The following is a 21,255-nucleotide window of genomic DNA, read 5'->3' on the forward strand; positions in this document are numbered from 1 at the left end:
TTATTATTTCTCCACCTGTGTTCCTTTTTCCAAAATGTTGTCTCTCATCTACTGTCTCCTTTCTTATTCTCTTTATTCTTGTGTGTTTAAATTGTTTTCATCTCTGAACTATAGGTGTGATTTCAGGAGGGTGTAGAGGAAATGCATGTGTTCAGTCTACCGTGTCTTAGGTTCGTGCATTTTAAATATTGCCAAAATGTCCTTTTAAAAGATTACCTCAATTTTCACTCCTAAAATCTGTGCACATGTATACCTTTTTCCAACTGACACACTTGCCAATAGTGTACAAAAATCAACCTTTTTATCTCTGTCAATTGGCTAGTACATTTTACATTCCGTAAAAGTAGAGCCTACATCTTATCTATCAATGTCTCCTATACACAACGATTGACACAAAAACATCTGTAAGAAAGAGCAAGCATCAACAAATTCAGCCCTTCAGTTAGCCAGGCATTTGCCTTTGGGCATATTATGTCATGCCTCTGGAGTTCTATCTATGAACCTAACTTTATCACTCATTCTCTTGTTATCATTAATATTCCAGGTGCTTGGATTCATTTGCTAGGGTTGTAATACAAAGTACCATAGAATGGAGGCCTTAAACCACAGAAATGTATTGTCTTACAGTTCTCGAAACTAGAAGTCCAAAATCAAGATGTCATCAGGGTGGGCTCCTTCTGAAGGTTGTGAGAAAGAATCTATTCCATGCCTCTCCTCTAGCTTCTGGTGGTTTGTGGGAAATTTTGTTTCCCCTTGGCTTGTAGATGTCTCATCCTGATCTTTATCTTCATCTTTCCTGGCATTCTCCCTGTCTGGGTGTCTGTTTCCCCCTGTTACACGACAGCAGTCGTATTGGATTGGGATCCACCCTGATGTACGTGTTTTAACTTGATGACCTCTTTAAAGATCCTATTTCCAACTCGGGTTACATTCCGGAAGACTGGGGGTCCAGACTGAATTTGGGAGGGACATCATTCAAACTGTAACAGTTCTCTTAGCACGTGCTCAAGAATATTTAATGGAAGACTTGAATTTATTATTTACAAACAAATGGTAAAATATTATGGGAGTTTAGCATAGAAGCTAAAATTCTGCTTGGAGTTTGTGGAAAGCTACGAAAGAGAGGAAACTTGAAAGTAGAATTGCAAATACCAGGGCAAAGCTAATAAACAAATCACACGCAGTCAGCAGGAACAGGGCAGCTAAACAACTAGGCATGTAAGGAAGGTAGTGCGTCATACTGGTTACTATGAAAGCTGGGCTGCTATAAGCAAAGCTGCTTAGTATTACAGGGGTTTCTACAATCAAGGAGGATGTCTATTTCTCATGCAACAGTCTCAAAGTGAACGGCTCATGTCAATAGTCAAGGTCTGCTCTTCAAGGTAATTCAGGTTCCAAACTTTTCCAAGACATTTTGATCAGCTACATGGTTAGAAGCTGGGTGTCTTCTGTGTTGTGTATTTCAGCTAGTGGTAATGAACAAGGGAATCTGGAAAAGGGATGTTAATAAATTAAGGCCCAGAACCAGAGCTGGGATAGATCACTTCTCACATTCCACTGATGAGGAACTATTTCTATTGCCATGCCTAACTACAAGGGAGACTGTGAAATTTAGCCTAATTGTGTACGATGGGACTAACTGTGAAAGAAGAGAATGGATCTGTGTAGACAACTAGCAGTCTCCACCACACAACTTAAACTTCAAATGGTAGAAAGAAAAAAAAAAAATCTTTCCAGAAGGAATTAATTTAGTGCCTACAATCAAAGACTTTACAGTACTGTTGAGGAAAAAAGAATCAATATAAAATGTTTGAAAGCGCTATAATAATATGCTGGTCTGTGTGGAAAAGAAAAGTATATGTAAAGTCAAAATGAGGAGAAGAAAAATACCAGATTGGGCCATAATAATTAGAAAAGGCCCACGATCATTAATGTTGCCACTAAACATCATCATCTTTCTGTTGGTTTTCTCACTTTTACACAGAGGTAACAATTACCATCAGTGACAACTTCTCACAGAACATAATTTATATCACCTTATTTACATACTAATTATATCAAATGATAATAGATCTCATAATTATCTACCAATCAACTTAAGAACTATTTAATTCAACACGTTAAAAAGCCATGGTTTTAGCATTTATTTCCTGTGATGTCTTTTACCCCATGAGTTTGAGATTAAATTTTCCTTCAATTTTATTCTTTGATATCCTGTTCCAAAAAAATAAAATTTGTTTCCAAAGCTCAGACTGATAGAAAAGGATTTAATGCTATATAAGCTAAAAGGAAATATTAAAACAATAGTAAAAAAATATGTAATAAGTGAAGAGAGGTGGTGTAAAAAAAGAAAAGATAAAATGATGTAATAGAAAATTGTCAAAATTATGTCAGTATTTATCAAATTGTATACAGGTATGTGGGGCGGATTATATGGCAATTAGATCTCAATAAACCTGTTTTAAAAATCTGAAGGGAACATTTCAGAGAAAATTGTGTGGACATGTTATTTAATTTTTTAAATCTTGAGTAATTGCCCTCTTAATTACCTGTATAATTACCTCCTATATAGGAGAACAACCAGAACCACAATTTGCTAAGATATATTAACTGTTTGTCTAAGCTGTAATTTTAAGCAACATTAATTGGTCCGCCATTAAAACTCAAATTTGAAAGAGAACAATAGACAATTAAAAAACAAAAATTTTCATTAGTGAAGGAAAATACCTGCTAATTTAATACGTTGTGTCCTTAAGTTGAAAAACTCAGTTCCCCAGAGAAGTTTTAAAAATATCAGTGCAAACTTGGTATTCTCATTGTAATTTCATAGTGTATTTACTTTATATTGTTCTTCAAAACTGAAATGTGTTTATAATTTGGGTCTATAAATATTTATATTATTTTGCTTTAAAACTTAATTGAACAAAGAAAATGGAAAGATTAACTTAATGTGTAAGTTGGTAAAGTATCAGGAATCTTTCAAGAATTTATTGTCTGCCAGGTGTGGTGGCTCACATCTGTAATCCCACCACTTTGAGAGGCTGAGCTGGGTGGGTCACTTGAGGCCAGGAGTTCAACCTCAACTCTACAAAAAAAAAAAAAAAAAAAAAAAAGCCGGGCGCGGTGGCTCAAGCCTGTAATCCCAGCACTTTGGGAGGCTGAGACGGGCGGATCACAAGGTCAGGAGATCGAGACCATCCTGGCTAATACGGTGAAACCCCGTCTCTACTAAAGAATACAAAAAAAAAAAAAATACAAAAAACTAACCGGGCGAGGTAGCGGGCGCCTGTAGTCCCAGCTACTTGGGAGGCGGAGGCAGGAGAATGGCGTGAACCTGGGAGGCGGAGCTTGCAGTGAGCTGAGATCCGGCCACCGCACTCCAGCCTGGGCGACAGAGCCAGACTCCGTCTCAAAAAAAAAAAAAAAAAAAAAAAAAAAAAAGAATTTATTGTCAACTGACAAAAATGTGACCATTTTGCTATAAAAACAGAGGATAAATTATCAAATATCTTTAAGATGAGCTGTAGTGAAATACTGCTCATATATAACTAACAAAAACATTATAATCACTTTTAAATTCAAACAAGCCAAAATTAATGGATTCTCTAGGTTTTGAAAAATAAGTAATGTAAGTTGAGGCCAGGCACAGTGGCTCACGCCTGTAATCCCGGCACTTTTGGAGACCAAAGTGGGCAGATCACTTAGGTCAAGAGTTCGAGACCAGCCTGACCAACATGGTGAAACCCATCTCTACTAAAAATACAAAAATTAGCTGGGTGTAGGGGGTAGACACCTGTAATCCCAGCTACTGGGGAGGCTGAGACAGGAGAATTGCTTGAGCCCAGGAGGCAGAGGCTGCAGTGAGCCGAGATCATGCCACTGCACTCCAGCCTGGGTGATAGAGCAAGACTCAGTCTCAACAAGAAGAAGAAGAAGAAGAAGAAATGTAAGTAGAAAAACCTATAGAATACTATCAGTTTCAATGCATTTCAGAAACAGTTGTGTTCCCTAATATCACATTGTATTCTATGAATAAAGATATGACAGATTTTTGTTTGGTTTTGATGGAAAGTCTCTATGAGGCATAAGTGATACTAGTCTACCAGGTCTGTCCAAGGTTTTGTTTCTAAAGAAGGAATTTTATCTACACTAATATTGTGAACACCTAGGAATTTACCACATGCTGAAGTAGAGCAGATCTGAATAAGTTTTCCTTGACTTTACATGCTCTTAGCTAGATTATTTCAGTACCTAAAATGAATTTAAAGGCAAAACTTGCATTTTTACATGTGTGAACAATATATAAAAACCTTTAACTTTTACATTTATTGCATTTGTAGATTTAAGGAGCACTTTAAAAGATGAATCTCTTTCTGATGTGCCCCGATCTCAACTTCTTTGCGTGAATAAAATTACTTGGACAAAATCAAATTATTTCCAAGACAGTTAAGAAGTCAAGACATGACCAAGCATGGTGGCTCACACATGTAATCCCAACACTTTGGGAGGCCAAGGCGGGAGGATCGCTCAAGCCCAGAGTTTGAGACCAGCCTGTACAACATGGTGAAACCCCGTCTCTGCAAAAAATACCAAAACTTTGCCGGGCATGGTGGTGTACACCTACTATAGTCCCACCTACTCAGGAGCCTGAGGTAGGAGGATTGCCTGAGCCTGAGAGGTGGACTTTGCAGTGGAGCCAAGATCTTGCCACTGTACTACAATCTGGGCAACAAAGTGAGACCCTGTCTAAAATGCTATAAATTTAAATATAAAATTCCAGTTTCTTTTCTCCATCCTTGTATGATCACTATGTCATTTGCTCCTATCATCTGAGCGTTTTACTTTGGGAAGATACAGTGTTAAAAGGGCAGGCATTCAGTAGAGAGAGAAAGAAATAAGACCATGCAAGTCATGGGAAATACAAAGAAATCACAGCATGATTAATACTAGTTGCTAAGTTTGTAAAAGAATTCGTGAGTCCTAAGTCTATTCTGCTATAATTTAAGACTTAAAACTATGGGGTAGGCTGCTTATGTCATCATTGGATGGTTAGAATCTGGATTGTTGCTGGGCACGGTGGCTCACGCTTGTAATCCCAGCAGCTTGGGAGGCCGAGGCGGGTGGATCACCTGAGGTCAGGTGTTCAAGACCAGCCTGGTCAATGTGGTGAAACCTTGTCTCTACTAAAAATACAAAAATTAGCTGGGCTTGGTGGTGCATACCTGTAAGGCTGAGGCAGGAGAATTGCTTGAACCCGGGAGGTGGAAATTGTGGTGAGCCGAGATTGCACCATTGCACTCCAGCCTAGGCAACAAGAGTGAAACTCCACCTAAAAAAAAAAAAAAAGAATCTGGATCACCAGGGTTTTAGCAGGAAATGGAATTAAAATGATTTCCACTGGGAGAGTTTGGTGAAAACACTGTTAGTCACCCCAGTGTGGGCATGACCAAGGGATAAAGAAGGGATGCTGAGGTTCCCAGGGACTAGCAATGTAGGCAGTTTGTCACTCCTAGGGCTGCCATCATAGGGAAGGAGCTGGTGACAGCTGGAGGCTTGGGGGACCACAGCCTGGGGGGGACTGCTGTTCTAGAGCAATGTTTCTCCCTCTTTCTCTTTATGTGTGACTAACCTACCCTACACAACCCTCCAGGAAAGAAATGAAATTTAATTTATAGTCTAACTAATATGATAAATTCATGACCGGGCGTGGTGGTTCATGCCTGTAATCCCAGTTCTTTGGGAGGCTGAGGTGGGCGGATCACCTGAGGTCAGGAGTTCGAGACCAGCCTGGCCAACATGGTTAAACCCTGTCTCTACTAAAAATACAAAAATTAGCCCAGTGCGGTAGCTTATGTCTGTAGTCCCAGCAATTTGGGAGGCTGAGGCAGGTGAATCGCTTGAACCCGGGAGGCAGAGGTTGCAGTAAGCCAAAACCATGCCCCTGCACTCCAGCCTAGGTGACAGAGCAAGACTCTATTTAAAAAAAAAAAAAAAAAAGATAAATTCACAACTAAGGAATAACATTTTTATTAGGTAGGATTGAAATTTTTTTAACCACTCCCCTTCTACCCCAAGAACCCACTTTCACCCTTTTGGGGCAATGTTGCCCCATTGAGAATGCCAGTCCTAGGGAAAGGGAGCTGCCACCAGAACCCTAGCACTGAAGCTAGAAGCAAGGAGGAAGTGGGACAACTCTCACCTTTCATCCTCTATCCTCCAGCAAACAGAGGAACCAGCCCTGCAGTCCACAGGGTCAGGCCCAGGGCCCAGAAGCAAGGCAGAACAATCTAGAGGAAGATAAAAAGTAACCACCAGAGAATGTTTCCAACTTTCTTTTAACATATAGGGCAAAGGCTCTTTGGGGAAAGCCATGTATGTCTTGGGTAAGAGCAAGAATTTTGTGTCAGGAGGACCTTGTTTTCAATTTCAGCTCTGTCCCTGTCTTACAGCATAAGCTCTGGGACCATCTTTCGGCTCTGAACTTCAGAGAGTAAAATGGCATTATTAATATCTACTTCTGGCAGTTGCTTTGAAGATAAAATAAAATAGCATATGAAGAGCACTTAGCACTGTGCCTGGCTGGACAGTCACTGAATGTGAATCTCAGAGTGTTTGTCATCCGCCCTTCTTTCGTTCCATTCATTCATTTGACATTTGCCAAGCACTTATCCAAGGGTGCCTGGTACCTAGTGCTGGGCATAGAGAGGAAACAAGACAGAGCCTCTGCCCCCAGCAAACTTCCAGCCCAGTGGAGAGTCAATGGTAACAATCTTCCACACTTGATTTAAAATGCTAAAACACAGCCAGGCTGTTTGAAGGAAACTGGTTCCCAGAAGAATGGTGTTGGCTACAACAGATGGAAATTGGTAGCGTGTCAGTTAGCAGAGTCCCGGGTGACATCTTTTGATAAATCAGTCTCATGTGAAAGAAGTCACCCACAAAATTGTTTAGCCAATTGTCTTGTCCATACATTTGTTTCTGAAGGAGACCATTATGTAATCACTTGACTATTTACCTGATATTGACAGTGACACAACCTGATGCCACAATTTCTACAAGGCTGGTGAATCAGAAAACTTCATTCTTTGTCAATTATCAACAAACTTCTCAGACATTATACTCATGAGAGCTGCCTGCAGGGCACTTTATTTTTCCTTTTCACATCTGTACTTAATAAGTAACATTTTTGCACATTGCTTTTCTAAGCTTTATATCCTCATCTGTAAGAATGAGAAAATGATAGTGCTTACCTTTAAAGTTTGTTGATGGTTAGATGAAAAAATGCATATGAAACACTTAGTACTGGATCTGGTTTAGAGTGTTTAATAAAATCCAGCTATTTAATTATTTCTATTTAGGTGCTGAAATCCTTGTGACTTCGTGACTACTTAAATGTGTATGCATGTAAGCAGTGCCTTAGTTTTTAATGTTTAAAATAGTAATGATTTTAAATGTCCATTTTATCTCAGTAAAATGGTCATACTTAATGAAAGAATATATCAAATTTATCTAGAAAATGGTTTAATATAAATTTACAATTACAAGTATATTGGCATTTTTACAATTCGGTTCAATATATTCTTAATTTATTTTAACTAATCAATTCACTAATTAGACAGGTAGGCATAAATATTGACTGCTTATATCACAATAGTCTATTGTTGGCATAAATTGTTATTTATTAGACAATGTTTGTGGTTATTGTTAAGCATATGACTCAACTAACTTTTGTGATTAGCTGCATATGAGATGTTTAAAGTATGCTAATGTAAAAAGAATAGAAAATAATTTAAATATGGCAAACCTTCTAATTTTTTTTTTTAATTCAGCCTTTCAACAACAACAACAAAAACTCTTTAATGCCAGCAACATGAAATAACACACAAAATTAAAATTTTTCCAAGAAGCTGCTGCCTTGCTTGGAAAGATGAAATGCTCTCCAAGACAGTTTTGGTTCCATGTTCCAGCTACATAGTAGTCAGTTCCCATTTCACTGGATAAGTTAAACGCCTTTGCCATGCCTGTTGGGAGTTACATCACTCTAATGAGAAAAGAATATTCCTGTTAAGAAGCAAAAAGCATAGATTAAGGCTTTTAAAAAGTGCTGATTAAAAAACAAAGTCACTTAAACTATAAACAAAATGCCTATAAAGCGAAAACTGGTTAGTTTTCATGGCATAATTTAAAGTCTTTATCCACTATTTTCTCCCTGGTTGCAGGCACCCTGTCAATTCTTGACAAACTTTTCAGACATTCTACTCATGAGGGCTGCCCGCAGGGAAGTTTATTTTTAACTTCTCACACCTGTGGTTAATGAGTAACATTTTTGTAAACTTGGCCATTTTCAAGGAAGAAGGGAAGCATTTTATGCCAAAAAAAAAAAAAAAAAAAAAAAATTCAAAATAAGAAAAAAAAAAACTACTCTAATCTCCCTCTTTCTCTAATTTTTATCTCCCTCTAATCTACTTATAGAAGAAGATGAAATGAAAGTTCAAACTCTCCAGAGTCAGTGGTCTCCTCTCTAGCAGAACTGAAAGAGATTAATAACAGGATAAAAGGGAAAGGGTTTCAGGAAAAACAGCCCATCAATTAAATGTTACATCTAAATGTAACAGTTTTAAATGTAACATCTAAATGTGACATATTTAAATGTAAACTTTAACATTTAACATTTCAATGTTAAATGTTAAATTTTTGAGACAGGATCTTGCTCTGTCACCTAGGCTGGGTCTGGAGTGCAGTGGTGTGATCATGGCTCGCTGCAGCTTTGATCTCTCGATCTTCTGGGCTCAAGTCATTCCCCCAGGACTCAAGCCAGACTCCTGAGTAGCTGGGACAAGAGGCGCCTGTCACCAAATCTGGTTATTATTATTATTATTGAGACTGTCTCACTATATTGCCGAGGCTGGACTTGAACTCCTGGGCTTAAGTGACCCTCCCACATTGGCCTCCCAAAGTGCTGGGATTACAGGCATGAATCACCACACCTGGCCTGTTTTTATTTCAGTCCTTCTAAATGACTGGATGTGATCAATTCTTTTGTGTGCTTAATCAAATGTCTCCATCGCTAATCTTCAAAACAAATGAAATCAATTTAATTCAGATTTCCATAATTGCTCATGCTCCTCCTTAACCTTCTCCTTAACTTTCTGGAATCATAAAATTTCCCAATACCATGGCCTCCCACCACCCGCACCCCCCCCCCAACTTCCCGAAAATATATGTGTTTCTTTTTGTTACAAAAAGTTTAAGTTGTCTGAGGCTCTGGGAAAATTCTATCACTATGGCAAGTCCAAGAAGAAACAAGGCACAGTCCTAAATGAAGATCTGTTCTGTCTCTGCCACATATATGCCCTCACACAAATAGCAGGTTTCAGAAGGAGTTACTGGTGTAGAAGAATAAATCCACTACTATATTCACGGCAAACTTCCCCTTAGAAAAATGAAGAAATGAGGACGCCTTGTGTATGTTGCTGCTACTTAAGAGCAAATCCTTGAAACCAAAATCAGGAGATGGTTGAGAGTAAAAAAGAGCAAATACTAACTTTTAAAATCAACCTTTGAAAAAAAACAAGTTTATTGAAGCATAATTTACATACCGTAAAATTCACTCATTTTAAGTGTATAATCCCTAGAATTCTGAAACTTTTACCAAACTGTACAGTTATCACTGCAATGTAGTTTTAGAACACAGATTTCCATCACCTCAATTAGATTCCCTGTGCCCTTTTACAGTTCATTCCTGTTCCCAGCCCATGAACTTGGGTACCCGTGAATCTACTTTGTCTCTATTGACTTCCCTTTTGTCACATTTCCCTCTCTGAGTACAGTTTTAAAGAGAGAGAGAGAGAGAGAGAGAGAGAGAGAGAGAGAGAGAGAGAGAAGAAAGAAAGAAAGAAAGAAAGAAAGAAAGAAAGAAAGAAAGAAAGAAAGAAGGAAGAAAGAAAGAAAGAAAGAGAAAGAAAGAAAGAAAGAAAGAAAGAAAGAAAGAAAGAAAGAAAGAAAGAAAGAAAGAAAGAAAGAAAGAAAGAAAGAAAGAAAGAAAGAAAGAAATCCAAGAGCATTTCCTACCAATAGAAGAATACAACTTACTCAGGAAGAACCACCTTGATAAAATAGAATTCTTAAGGAAGTCCAAAGATCCTGGACACCACACACATTGGTTGAATTAGAGTCAGAATGGTCTTTAAGATTTAATTATCTCTCCAGTTAGAGATAACAGACTTAGAGTTGCAAGGGATCTTGATAATTAAAGAATACTGTAGTAAGCCCTGTTATCATAACTAAGAAAAGCCTCTGTCTCTAAAGTTAAAAAAAAAACTTTCAAGTAATAGAGTAAACTCTGAAGCATTTCTATAAAAATCAGTCAGATGTTTTTTTTTTTTTTTTCTTATGAGACAGAGATATCTTGTTTCCTTAAATAAATTAGATATCTATGGGATTGAAATACAGAAGTTTCTTCGAAAATGTAAGATGGGCTTTCCACTTCAAGCTCCACTATGCATATTATTCTAGTGTATTTTCAGTACAGTAAATATATCAAACTATCATGGTTTTGGTTGAGAAAATACTTTTTTAATCACTTATTTCCTTCCCCCAGAATCAATGGATTTTAAGAAAGCTTTAGCTACAGGTTTATCTTGCTTACATCCGGATTTCCAGGTATCCCTCTGGAAGAAACACTCGGCTTCCCAGAAATTTACCAAGCATTTTACAAGGAGCTCTTTTATATTTGAAAGAGAAAACTGTTTTGTCAAGCGATGAGAAATTCCAAAAAAAATCCTTTAACCCAGACAGAATTGTAAATTTGGGGAAATCCATGGCACTCTTTCAACTTGGAGTGTGGGTCACCAAGATTCCTCAAGAGGTTTTTTTACACTATTTGTAGGAAACTGATATTTGCTGGGTGTTTTGCTTTGTTTTGGTGTGGTTTTAAATCCTTGCATGAATAAAAACAAATGCTAATTTTGTGTCTTTAATGTGTCAGGCATTTTATAGAAGACAGAGTTCTAATTACTCCTGTGGCAATTACTGAAGGTGAAACTTTTGGAAAAAACAGGTACCTTGCCGAAATAAATATATTTTATTAGTAGCTTCATGTCCTCTCAAAGTAAACGGAACCTCTGAAATCCTAACGCAAGGAGAAGGCAAAACATTCAGTTTGGGTCTCTCTGGATCTACTGTGGAAGCGGTGGACTCCTCCTTCTGAAGATCATTAAAAGCAATTGTGCTTGCGTTTGTCTGAAAAAAGGACTGATGTGATGAGTTGCTAAATGAGAGACTTTTTAGATTCCCTTTCTACTCTAGGTTTAGAGATCGAGACGGGGGAATCTTAAAGAACTTTCCACACTCTTGGAGTAAATAACAATTGAAACATAAAAAATCTGGCGGCGGGGGATGGAGGGGGCATTCTGTAATGGAACGTGTCAGCAAAAAGAAAATGGCAAATAAATGCGAGAAAGGGGCCGAAGGAGGGCAAGACAGTACACAGGGTGCCCCCCATCCACCCGGCTTTTAATGATTCAAGCAAAAAAATCTCTGCTTTGTGTGTCACTGGCACGGTGAACGGGGGAAAGGACACGAAGACCTTTCTCTCCCCACAGCTGGTCCAACTTTCCAATTTTCAGGTTGTTCACAGTGATTTCACTTTCAGTGGAAACGGGCGTCCCATCCCCAGGAAAGAAAGGCTTTCCTGCGTTTGTGAAAAAGCAAACTGTTTCTTTGTCCTTGCAAAGGAAAACTTCATTCTCTGAACTTCCCCGGGATCTGCAAAGCGCCCCGCGGAACTCCCGGTACTTAGTAGAAGCTCATTCAAGATCTCTGTTCCCCTTCGTTCCCCGTTCGTCCCCTGGCCCTGTCTCAGAGCCAGACAGGGGCAGAGCTGAGAAGGGAAGTCCGAACAGGGAGCTGTGAAGACAAAATAAGGGAGTCCCGAGTCAGTGCCCTCTAGTCCAAAGAAAGGGAGCAGGGTAGGGGGAAAGGCAGCCCCGCCCTGGGACTGAAAAGTCTGGATTCTTACAGCTGCAAGGTGGTGGATATTTTATGGGGTTTCTTCCCCACACAATACACTCCTATAAGCAGAGATTCCCCCCCAACCCCGACCAGAGGTGACGCAATGTCCTCAAACACCACCACCACCCCCAATAAAAAAGAAAAGGGAAGGGGGAGCGTCTTGCAACCCCTTCGCTTCACACAAGTCCAGCCACTCCCTTTCCTCCCAGCCGCTTCCCATCCCTGCCCCCATCCCCTAAAAAGTTTGATGACCGCAAAGGAAACCAAAAAAAAAGTTGTCTTGCCCGAGTCCTGGCGGGCCATCAGCATCTCTTTTGTTCGCTGCGAACCCACAGTCCCCCGTGACGTCACCCGGAGCCCGGGCCAATCGGTGCGCGGTCGGCGGCCGCGGGCGGGGCGGGGACAGCCCAGCGGGTCTCTCCTCCCCCGCGCCGCAGGCCTCCAGCGGGGCGGGAGGGGACCGTCCCATATAAGCCCCGGCTCCCGGGGCTCGGACGCCCGCGCCGACTGTGCTGCACAGGGGGAGGAGAGGGAACCCCAGGCGCGAGCGGGGAGAGGGGACCTGCAGCCACAACTTCTCTGGTCCTCTGCATCCCCTCTGTCCCTCCACCCGTCCCCTTCCCCACCCTGTGGCCCCCACCTTCTTGGAGGCGTCAATCCCCGGGAGGCATTGGAAGGGATTTTTCCCGCAGGTTGCGAAGGGAAGCAAACTTGGTGGCAACTTGCCTCCCGGTGAGGGCGTCTCTTCCCCACCGTCTCAACATGCTCAGGGGTCCGGGCCCGGGGCCCGGGCTGCTGCTGCTGGCCGTCTTGTGCCTGGGGACAGCGGTGCCCTCCACGGGAGCCTCGAAGAGCAAGAGGCAGGCTCAGCAAATGGTTCAGCCCCAGTCCCCGGTGGCTGTCAGTCAAAGCAAGCGTGAGTACTGACCGCGGGCTGAAACAGGCTGCCTCAGGGATGGGACCCTAAAGCCGACCAAAGTTGGGGCTGAAGTTTTGTGCGCGCGCGTGTGTGCGAGTGTGTGCGCGCTTTACTGAGAGAAACCAGCTGTGCACACAAAAGGATCGAGTTTTGAGCAGGCTGCTTCTGAGGGCCTGAGATGATAAGATCATGCATTGGAGGACGCGGACTCTGCGACCTACCCGTGTTCTAATAAATTCTGCACGTTCAGATTGTCCTTCTAGGAATTAACCAAAACTTGCTTTTAAAGAGAAAAATGATGCATGTCTATAAATTTTCCGTCTGGGATTAGTGTGGTCCTTACTGCTACTTATTTCCTTCTGTTAAATAATTGGTCAAATATTTTCAACATGGGGGTGGAAAGGGGGTATTGAAATAGCTGTCTTGTTTGTAACTAACTTGGAAGAGATGTAATTGGTTCCAACCTCTTTAGGGCCGCTCAGGATACTTCACCAAGAACAGAGGTTGGAATTCTTTCCGTTTTTCAAAGACACACCCTCCTTTTGCTTTCAGAAACCTGCTTAAAGTTGTCCTTTTTTACTATTAGACCAAAAGAATATTTAAGTTCCTTGCATGTTTTAAAAATGTGATTTCAATTGTCTGCCTTCCAAAATGTTTCCAACTTTTTTTATGTAGACCCCTGGCCAGATGCAAATGACATCATTGTATATAACTTTTAGCAAAGTTGAAAGGAAAAAAATATATATCTAAATATTCACATGAAGAAAATTCCATAATTTTGGGAAAAGGAGGAATGGAAATGTAGTAACGTTTTCCTTCAATTATTTGCAGCCGGTTGTTATGACAATGGAAAACACTATCAGATAAATCAACAGTGGGAGCGGACCTACCTGGGCAATGCCTTGGTTTGTACTTGTTATGGAGGAAGCCGAGGTTTTAACTGCGAGAGTAAACCTGAAGGTAAGTGACCACAAGCCCCATAGTTAGTATCTTTTAATACATGAAGTGGTAATTGTTAAACTTTGCATTCGTAAGTAAAAATACATACACCATTTTTCTAATAGAATTACCTGTCATTTCCTCTGAATAAACGTTTAAAAACTGCTTATGTTTGCTTTTCACATGCTTTTACCTTTAAAACAAAGAAACGAATCTTTCCCAAATTAGTTCCTAGAATCTTCTTTTTGCTTTATTCTCCCAGTTTTTGATGAGAAAATCAAAGATTTTGTGTGTCCTCTGACAAAAAAAAAAAAAAAAAATGCTTATAAAATTTTAATTTATTAGAAAGCAGTCTCAATTCTTAAACTGTTAGTTTATGAGCCAGAAAACACTTTGGGGACCTATATTACAAAATAATTTGTCAGCGGCAGTTAACACAAAACCACTAGCCACTTCAAAGTTCTCATTCCTTTGGGACCATTGACGTTTTTCTTATAAATTATAGCAACTCTGTCAGAGAAGCACTCATGAGGGGAAAATGGAAATCACAGGATTAACAAATGTTAAGGCCTGGTGGGAGGTGGGGATCTTTGAATTGTTTCTTTGTTTTTGTTTTGTTTTGTTTTGTTTTTGAGACAGAGTCTTGCTCTGTCACCAGGCTGGAGTACAGTAGCATGATCTCAGCTCACTGCAACCTCTGCCTCAGCCTCCTGAGTAGCTGGGATTACAGGCGCACACCACCACACCCAGCTAATTTTCATATTTTTAGTAGAGACAGAGTTTCCCCATGTTGGTCAGGGTGGTCTCGAATTCCTGACCTCAGGTGATCTACCCACCTCGGCCTCCCAAAGTACTGGGATTACAAGCGTGAGACACTGTGCCCAGTCAGTTGTTTGCTTTTTATGTGAACCTTGGTTTGACTTCCTGAGTCAGAGATTGGGATCTGAAACCCTTCACAAATCTAGCTCTGTCATAAGTTAGTACTTCATATGGCCTTTTTCTAAGAGCCTGAGATTTCTTTACAATATGAATAATTTACAGAAAATTTGAGAATTTGTCAAGGTCAGAAACCATGGCCTTATTAGAGCCTAGGATAAAAATCTGTATCTCTCACTTCATTTTATTCTTTGAGTTGTACCATGTTACTTGTGGAATAGAAAAGTGGGTTTTCCTTTAGAGGAGATTAGTGAACTAGAAAAACTTGTACCTAAGTGAGGCTCACGTGGACTTTCCTTTTCCCCTCAGCTGAAGAGACTTGCTTTGACAAGTACACTGGAAACACTTACCGAGTGGGTGACACTTACGAGCGTCCTAAAGACTCCATGATCTGGGACTGTACCTGCATCGGGGCTGGGCGAGGGAGAATAAGCTGCACCATAGCAAGTAAGGAAGGACATTGTGTAAAATGATGCCAAAATACCAAATATGAATGTCTCTGTTACGATCAGTGTCATTTTCTGTTATCCATGACTGGATATTCCTAACTTTGGGATTTGGCCCTGGTGACCAGGTACTCTTAAGTGGTCACCCAACTGGTTCCTGTGTTTCTTAAAGACGGGTATGAGCACAGATGGAATCAGTGTTTGATGTGTGTGCATTTATGAGTGTGTGTGTTTGTGTACATAGTAGAACCAAGAGACCTCTTGGGTTCCATTTCAATAAGACATGCTTAGGGGAGTTGCCCATTGTAAATCACCTGGACATCTTCAAGCTAGACAAATCCTGAGACTTTTCTGCCGTGACTGGGAAGGTATTCATGAAGAGTGAACAAGCCATATGTTGTCTGATCTTCTTGTTTGCAATGCAGAGACCTCTTACACCTCACAGAAACAGTCTGGTTTCTTGGTGACCAGTAGGTTGTACCCAGGAAGCAGATGTCCCTATTCCAAGGGATAGTGCAAAATTATTAACCCAATAGTGTTTGCTAAGGAACTTTGGGAACCGGGTTGATTCTCATCAACTCCAGTTTAGCTAAGGCACTCCTTCCAGTATGATTCACTGAGTTACCAATAGATTCTATTAACATAGTATTTAAGTTTTTAGATCCATTCTTTAAATATAAGTCATCTTAAAGGCTTCTATTCAAAAGAGTCCCATGTGAATAGGCCCAGTCAAGTTACCCCATACTTCATGTTAGGCTTTATCCAACTTTACAGGCAAATCGCAAGAGGCAAGGGTCCATAGTGTTTACAGTCTAGTTCAGCATTTGAATGTGCCATTGGACTTAACACCTTAGAAAACTACCAGGATTTCCACACTTTATATGTATATGTCTGTTTGCTTTCCCCCAAAATGACATTTCTATCCTAGGGTAAAATACAGGCTCTCCATGCTCCCAAAAGCTGGAGTGCTATGCCTGCTGTGGCCTTTTCACTGAATTAGTCTCAGTCTTAGCCTGCTGTATGTGAGTGAAGACCAAGCCTCCCAGCCTTTCTTTTCTGCTTAGGACCCAATTTCCTGTGATCTCTCTGGGAAAGCAGGATTTTTGACCTCTTCCTTGCCATCCAGATTTCTCTGTGGTTTTCCATTGTGTTCTAAACAAGACACTTAATTGAATTGACTCCAAGTGACCAGACCTGTTAATGTTTCCCCTGTCTCTGATGGGAAAGCTGTTGTCTGTGTCTCTACTTTAGCCAACCTAAGTACCTACCATGGGTGGAACATGAGACCAAAAAAAAAGAGAAAAATCTGTTCTGCCCTCTCCTAACATTTGTGTTGTATCTTCAACAGACCGCTGCCATGAAGGGGGTCAGTCCTACAAGATTGGTGACACCTGGAGGAGACCACACGAGACTGGTGGTTACATGTTAGAGTGTGTGTGTCTTGGTAATGGAAAAGGAGAATGGACCTGCAAGCCCATAGGTGTGTGAGTCTCAGGGCTGAGCCAGAGCTGGGATGCTTAGTTCTAATGTGGGGTTAGACCAGAATCACATCTACGTAGGTCATAGACCTGAATTCCAGTGAAAACCAATAAAGAAATGGGAATTTTATTTGAAATAATGAATTATTATATAATCCATAGTCTTCTTACAGGAATCAGATCAAAAAGTACTGACTGCACATAGAAGTCTTAACTTTGCTTCAAAAGCATAGAGATTTAGAATGAAGTCATTTCTTTTACCTAATGGCTGATCTCAGATTCCTCTTTGGTCAAGATATAATTTATTTAAAAGAAAAAAATGACACTTTGGACACATTTCTATATGTAATGTCCTGGACTGAAACATGAAATAGTGTGTGCTTGTCACACTCAGGTCATTTCTTTTCAAATTAAAACTTGTTGAGCTTCTTTGGGTCTCAGTCCTCAGTTGAATTCTGTAAGTATAAGCCTGAAAGTTTCTGGCTATAAATTTTACTCTGTTTATTTATCTTCTAATTTAGAGATTCTTGTCTTGTTTTGTATTGTTTTGCTTTCCAACATTTTAAAATAGCTTTTTTTTTGTCATATTTAGGCCACTCAAAATTCATAATTGGTCATTTATAATTGGAATTTTGCATATGTAGTCTCCCACAGACTAGTTATACACATAGATCCTTGCTACTGGAAATGCTGGTGGGAAGTTTGGGGCTCTCTGAAAATATGTAGTCCATGTACTTATTAGGAGAATGGAATTTCTGCCTGCCAACTCAGCTGGAGCTTTCTTTCGCCTTGGCTACTTACTGTGTGCTTAGATGCTGGGTGTGTCATTCTTTCTGAACAGAGTGCCACTTAAAAAAAATGTGGCTGAATTTTTGCTTACACACTACACTTTAAATTACAGGGAGCTTGCACAATTCAAAATAACCTTTTTTTTTTTTTCCTGTTTTTTTTCCAAATTTCCCTACAGCTGAGAAATGTTTTGATCATGCTGCTGGGACTTCCTATGTGGTCGGAGAAACCTGGGAGAAGCCCTACCAAGGCTGGATGATGGTAGATTGTACTTGCCTAGGAGAAGGCAGCGGACGCATCACTTGCACCTCTAGAAGTATGTTTTACATCCTTATGTTAAAGTCCAGGTATTGTTTTCTGGACTCCTAGAGAGACGGGTAATACTATGTCACTTAGAACCCATCCAGTATACCAGCATGCTTTGGTAACTTCTGGATGTCAAGACAACTTTCATAACCAACTTATTCTGCATCTTCAGAGAAGACTACATAAATAGAAAAACATACCACTTCAATAAGGTTCAATCTCAGCTTACTGCCACTGACAAAGAGTTGAACAAAAGGTTTAGGTTTCCTTCTATGTTCGAAATTTAAATAAGGCACATTCATAGGCTAAATTGATAAAATTAAAAACAATTTATCCCATAAATTAAATGACCTACTCTGGAGTTAAGGATAGTGTCTCTGACCTAACGCATTTTATTAGTGCTATAAAGAAACCGGCCTCTGGCATCTTTACTGCTCCTTCTAAGATTGTCTTGGGGTCTTAATTGTTGCCTTTGGGTTTCAAGGCTCCTTTTTTGATATTTTACACTAATAACAACTAGAGAGTTTGTTGAAGTAAAGCAGCCATTAACTGCTGGTGTTGTAAATAAGTTTAAAATCAAATCCAAATAATTTGAACCTATTTTATTTATCTGGCTGAAAACATTTAACTACCTTAACATAGCCATCATCCAAATTCAAATTCTTTGCTAACAAAAAATAGGTCTCTCATGAAAAGTGGTAACAATTTTGACCAAAACTTTCCCAGAAACTTGCTGGTTTATTAGATATTTTGCATTTAAAATGTTACTGTGATCATCAGACTTCCAGGATCTTTGTGGCAATATTTTAGCTTAAGACAAATTAGATGTCTGATTCAAACCTTATCTATTATTTAGAACTCTTTAAATAGCAAGTTGGGAAAAGTTTCTCAAAGAGAAGTCATTTATTCCAGAAAATTTTATAAGCACTTACTTTGTTCAAGGTATTATAGGGGTGCAGATATGAATTGACATTAGCCCAGCCTTTGAAGAGCACTTAGGGGGTCAGGGAGATGAGAAAGTCTTACACATATTTATCATCTGCAAAACACAATATTAAAAGTTTCAACAGAACTACTGAAAGTGGCACTATGGAGGTTCAGGGGATGATAATACTTTTAGCGGGGGAGTTGAGAAAAAGCTCCTATCAGTAATTATACCTTCATGCAAACTTCTGTTCTTGTGGGAGATGAATGTGAGTGTGTATTTGTTTGAACCTACATCAACTGTTAATTTTTTGTCTCTAACCCAGTAGTTGCAACAATATCTGATTCACAAAGAAATCAGATCCTCTATACTCACATTATGGCACAGAGCAAATCTGGATTATAATTTAAATAATCTATTTACCAGATAAATGAACACATAGACTAATAGTCATTTAGTTACAAATTATCATCTTATGTTGATCCCACTCTTCCATTGGAGGGCTAACACTGAATAATTTGGGACTATTTTGCTAGTGATTTTTAAATACTGTAGGTGTTGGGGTATAGGGGAGGGGAAAATAACATTTTAGTAAAAGAAATTGTGCATCCTCTCAATTTTTTACATAACAAATGAAGAAAGAGATACTACCATCTTTTTATAGCTTCTTTGTAGCCATTGGTGAAGACCCTTTAAGATCCACTTGCCTCCCCATTGTTTTACGTTTTTGTTTGCTTATTTGTTTGTTTGTTTGTTTTGAGACAGAGTCTCGCCCTGTCGCCCAGGCTGGAGGGCAGTGGCATGGTTTCGGCTCATTGCAACCTCCACCTCCTGGGTTCAAGCGATTCTCCTGCCTCAGCTTCCCACATGGCTGGGATTACAGAGGCCCGCCACCATACCCCGCTAATTTTTTTTTGTATTTTTAGTAGAGACGGGGGTTTCACCATGTTGCCCAGGCTAGTCTCGAACTCCTGACTGCAGGTGATCCACCCTCCTAAAGTACTAGGATTGCAGGCGTGAGCCACCTCACTCAGCCTGTTTACGGTTTTCTAAAGCAAGTTCCCTATTGAAAGGCAGGCCATCCCAGCACTTTGGGAGGCCGAGACGGGCAGATCACGAGGTCAGGAGATCGAGACTATCCTGGCTAACACGGTGAAACGCTGTCTCTTTTAAAAAATACAAAAAACAGGCCGGGCGCGGTGTCTCAAGCCTGTAATCCCAGCACTTTGGGAGGCCGAGGCGGGCGGATCACGAGGTCAGGAGATCGAGACCCTCCTGGCTAACACGGTGAAACCCCATCTCTACTAAAAATACAAAAAACTAGCCAGGCGCGGTGGCGGGCGCCTGTAGTCCCAGCTACTCGGGAGGCTGAGGCGGGAGAATGGCGGGAACCCGGGAGGCGGAGCTTGCAGTGAGCCGAGATCGCGCCACTGCACTCCAGCCTGGGCAACACAGCGAGACTCTGTCTCAAAAAAAAAAAAACAAAAAAACAAAAAACTAGCCGGGCAAGGTGGCGGGCGCCTGTAGTCCCAGCTACTCCGGAGGCTGAAGCAGGAGAATGGCGTAAACTCGGGAGGCGGAGCTTGCAGTGAACTGAGATGCGGCCACTGCACCCCAGCCTCCGCAACAGAGCGAGACTCCGTCTCAAAAAAAAAAAAAAAAAAAAAAAAAAAAAGAAGGGCAGGCCATAGACAGTGATGACTAAGAAAAGTCCTGGAAAAGCCTGAGAAGGAAAAAGATGAAATATAATGCCAGAGAATGAAGTTAGCCAAAGGAACGGTGTGAAAACAATGAATGAATGAATGAATGAATGAATGAATGAATGAATGAATGAATGAATATGTTATTTGACAGAGAGATGAAACTAGACTAAACCATTCAGCTCCCTTTCCATTGTAACAAATATAATTTCATCTTTCAGAAGTGTAATACCTTGCAGCACCAGAGCTGAGTATGAACCTATTACCAAAAATAGATTACCAGGCATAGATAGCATTCATTTTTTAAGTTTGAATTGACCACTTGCCACTCTTGACCTGATGTATGTATTTATGTGCTTCCTTTGTGACACAGATAGATGCAATGATCAGGACACGAGGACGTCCTATAGAATTGGAGACACCTGGAGCAAGAAGGATAATCGAGGAAACCTGCTCCAGTGCATCTGCACAGGCAACGGCCGAGGAGAGTGGAAGTGTGAGAGGCACACCACTGTGCAGACCACATCGAGCGGTGAGGCACAGGACGAGCAGGGGCGGGAAATGGGGAAGCAGGTCAAGAAATATTTCCGCAAATCCGTCTTTCCTTTGATATGCCATTTGAGGATAATTTGCAGGGTTTCAGCGAATAACCTAAGATCATTTAACACATTATTGGTTGTTAAAAGTTTTTTTAATGTCAGGTTTTAACTTTTTGAGAAAAAAAATGAAAATAATGCAAATAAATCTTAGGGGGAAAAAAGCCAGATTTATGGCCAAAAGATAAAACTGAGTTTTAAAGAATCCT

At 40.3% G+C, this 21,255-nt stretch overlaps 1 protein-coding gene across 26 annotated transcripts in view; it reads left to right on the forward strand.

The window, feature by feature from the left end:
- Positions 1-12,409: 12,409 nt before the first annotated feature.
- Positions 12,410-21,255, forward strand: part of FN1 (fibronectin 1) — a 75,749-nt gene continuing 66,903 nt past the window's right edge. For 19 of the 26 annotated variants that reach the window (XM_010372182.2, XM_010372183.2, XM_030917018.1 and 16 more), the window contains exons 1-6: positions 12,410-12,928; positions 13,763-13,891; positions 15,116-15,253; positions 16,601-16,732; positions 17,698-17,835; positions 20,824-20,982. In XM_010372182.2, coding sequence (XP_010370484.1) covers positions 12,775-12,928; positions 13,763-13,891; positions 15,116-15,253; positions 16,601-16,732; positions 17,698-17,835; positions 20,824-20,982 — 850 coding nt within the window. In that variant the 5' untranslated portion in view covers positions 12,410-12,774. The remainder of the gene's footprint in view (positions 12,929-13,762; positions 13,892-15,115; positions 15,254-16,600; positions 16,733-17,697; positions 17,836-20,823; positions 20,983-21,255) is intronic. The other 7 variants (XM_010372165.2, XM_030917016.1, XM_010372170.2 and 4 more) reach the window with 2 other exon arrangements.

This window comes from Rhinopithecus roxellana, chromosome 14 (assembly GCF_007565055.1).
Source record: "Rhinopithecus roxellana isolate Shanxi Qingling chromosome 14, ASM756505v1, whole genome shotgun sequence".
In the NCBI taxonomy this organism is placed as follows: Eukaryota; Metazoa; Chordata; class Mammalia; order Primates; family Cercopithecidae; genus Rhinopithecus; species Rhinopithecus roxellana.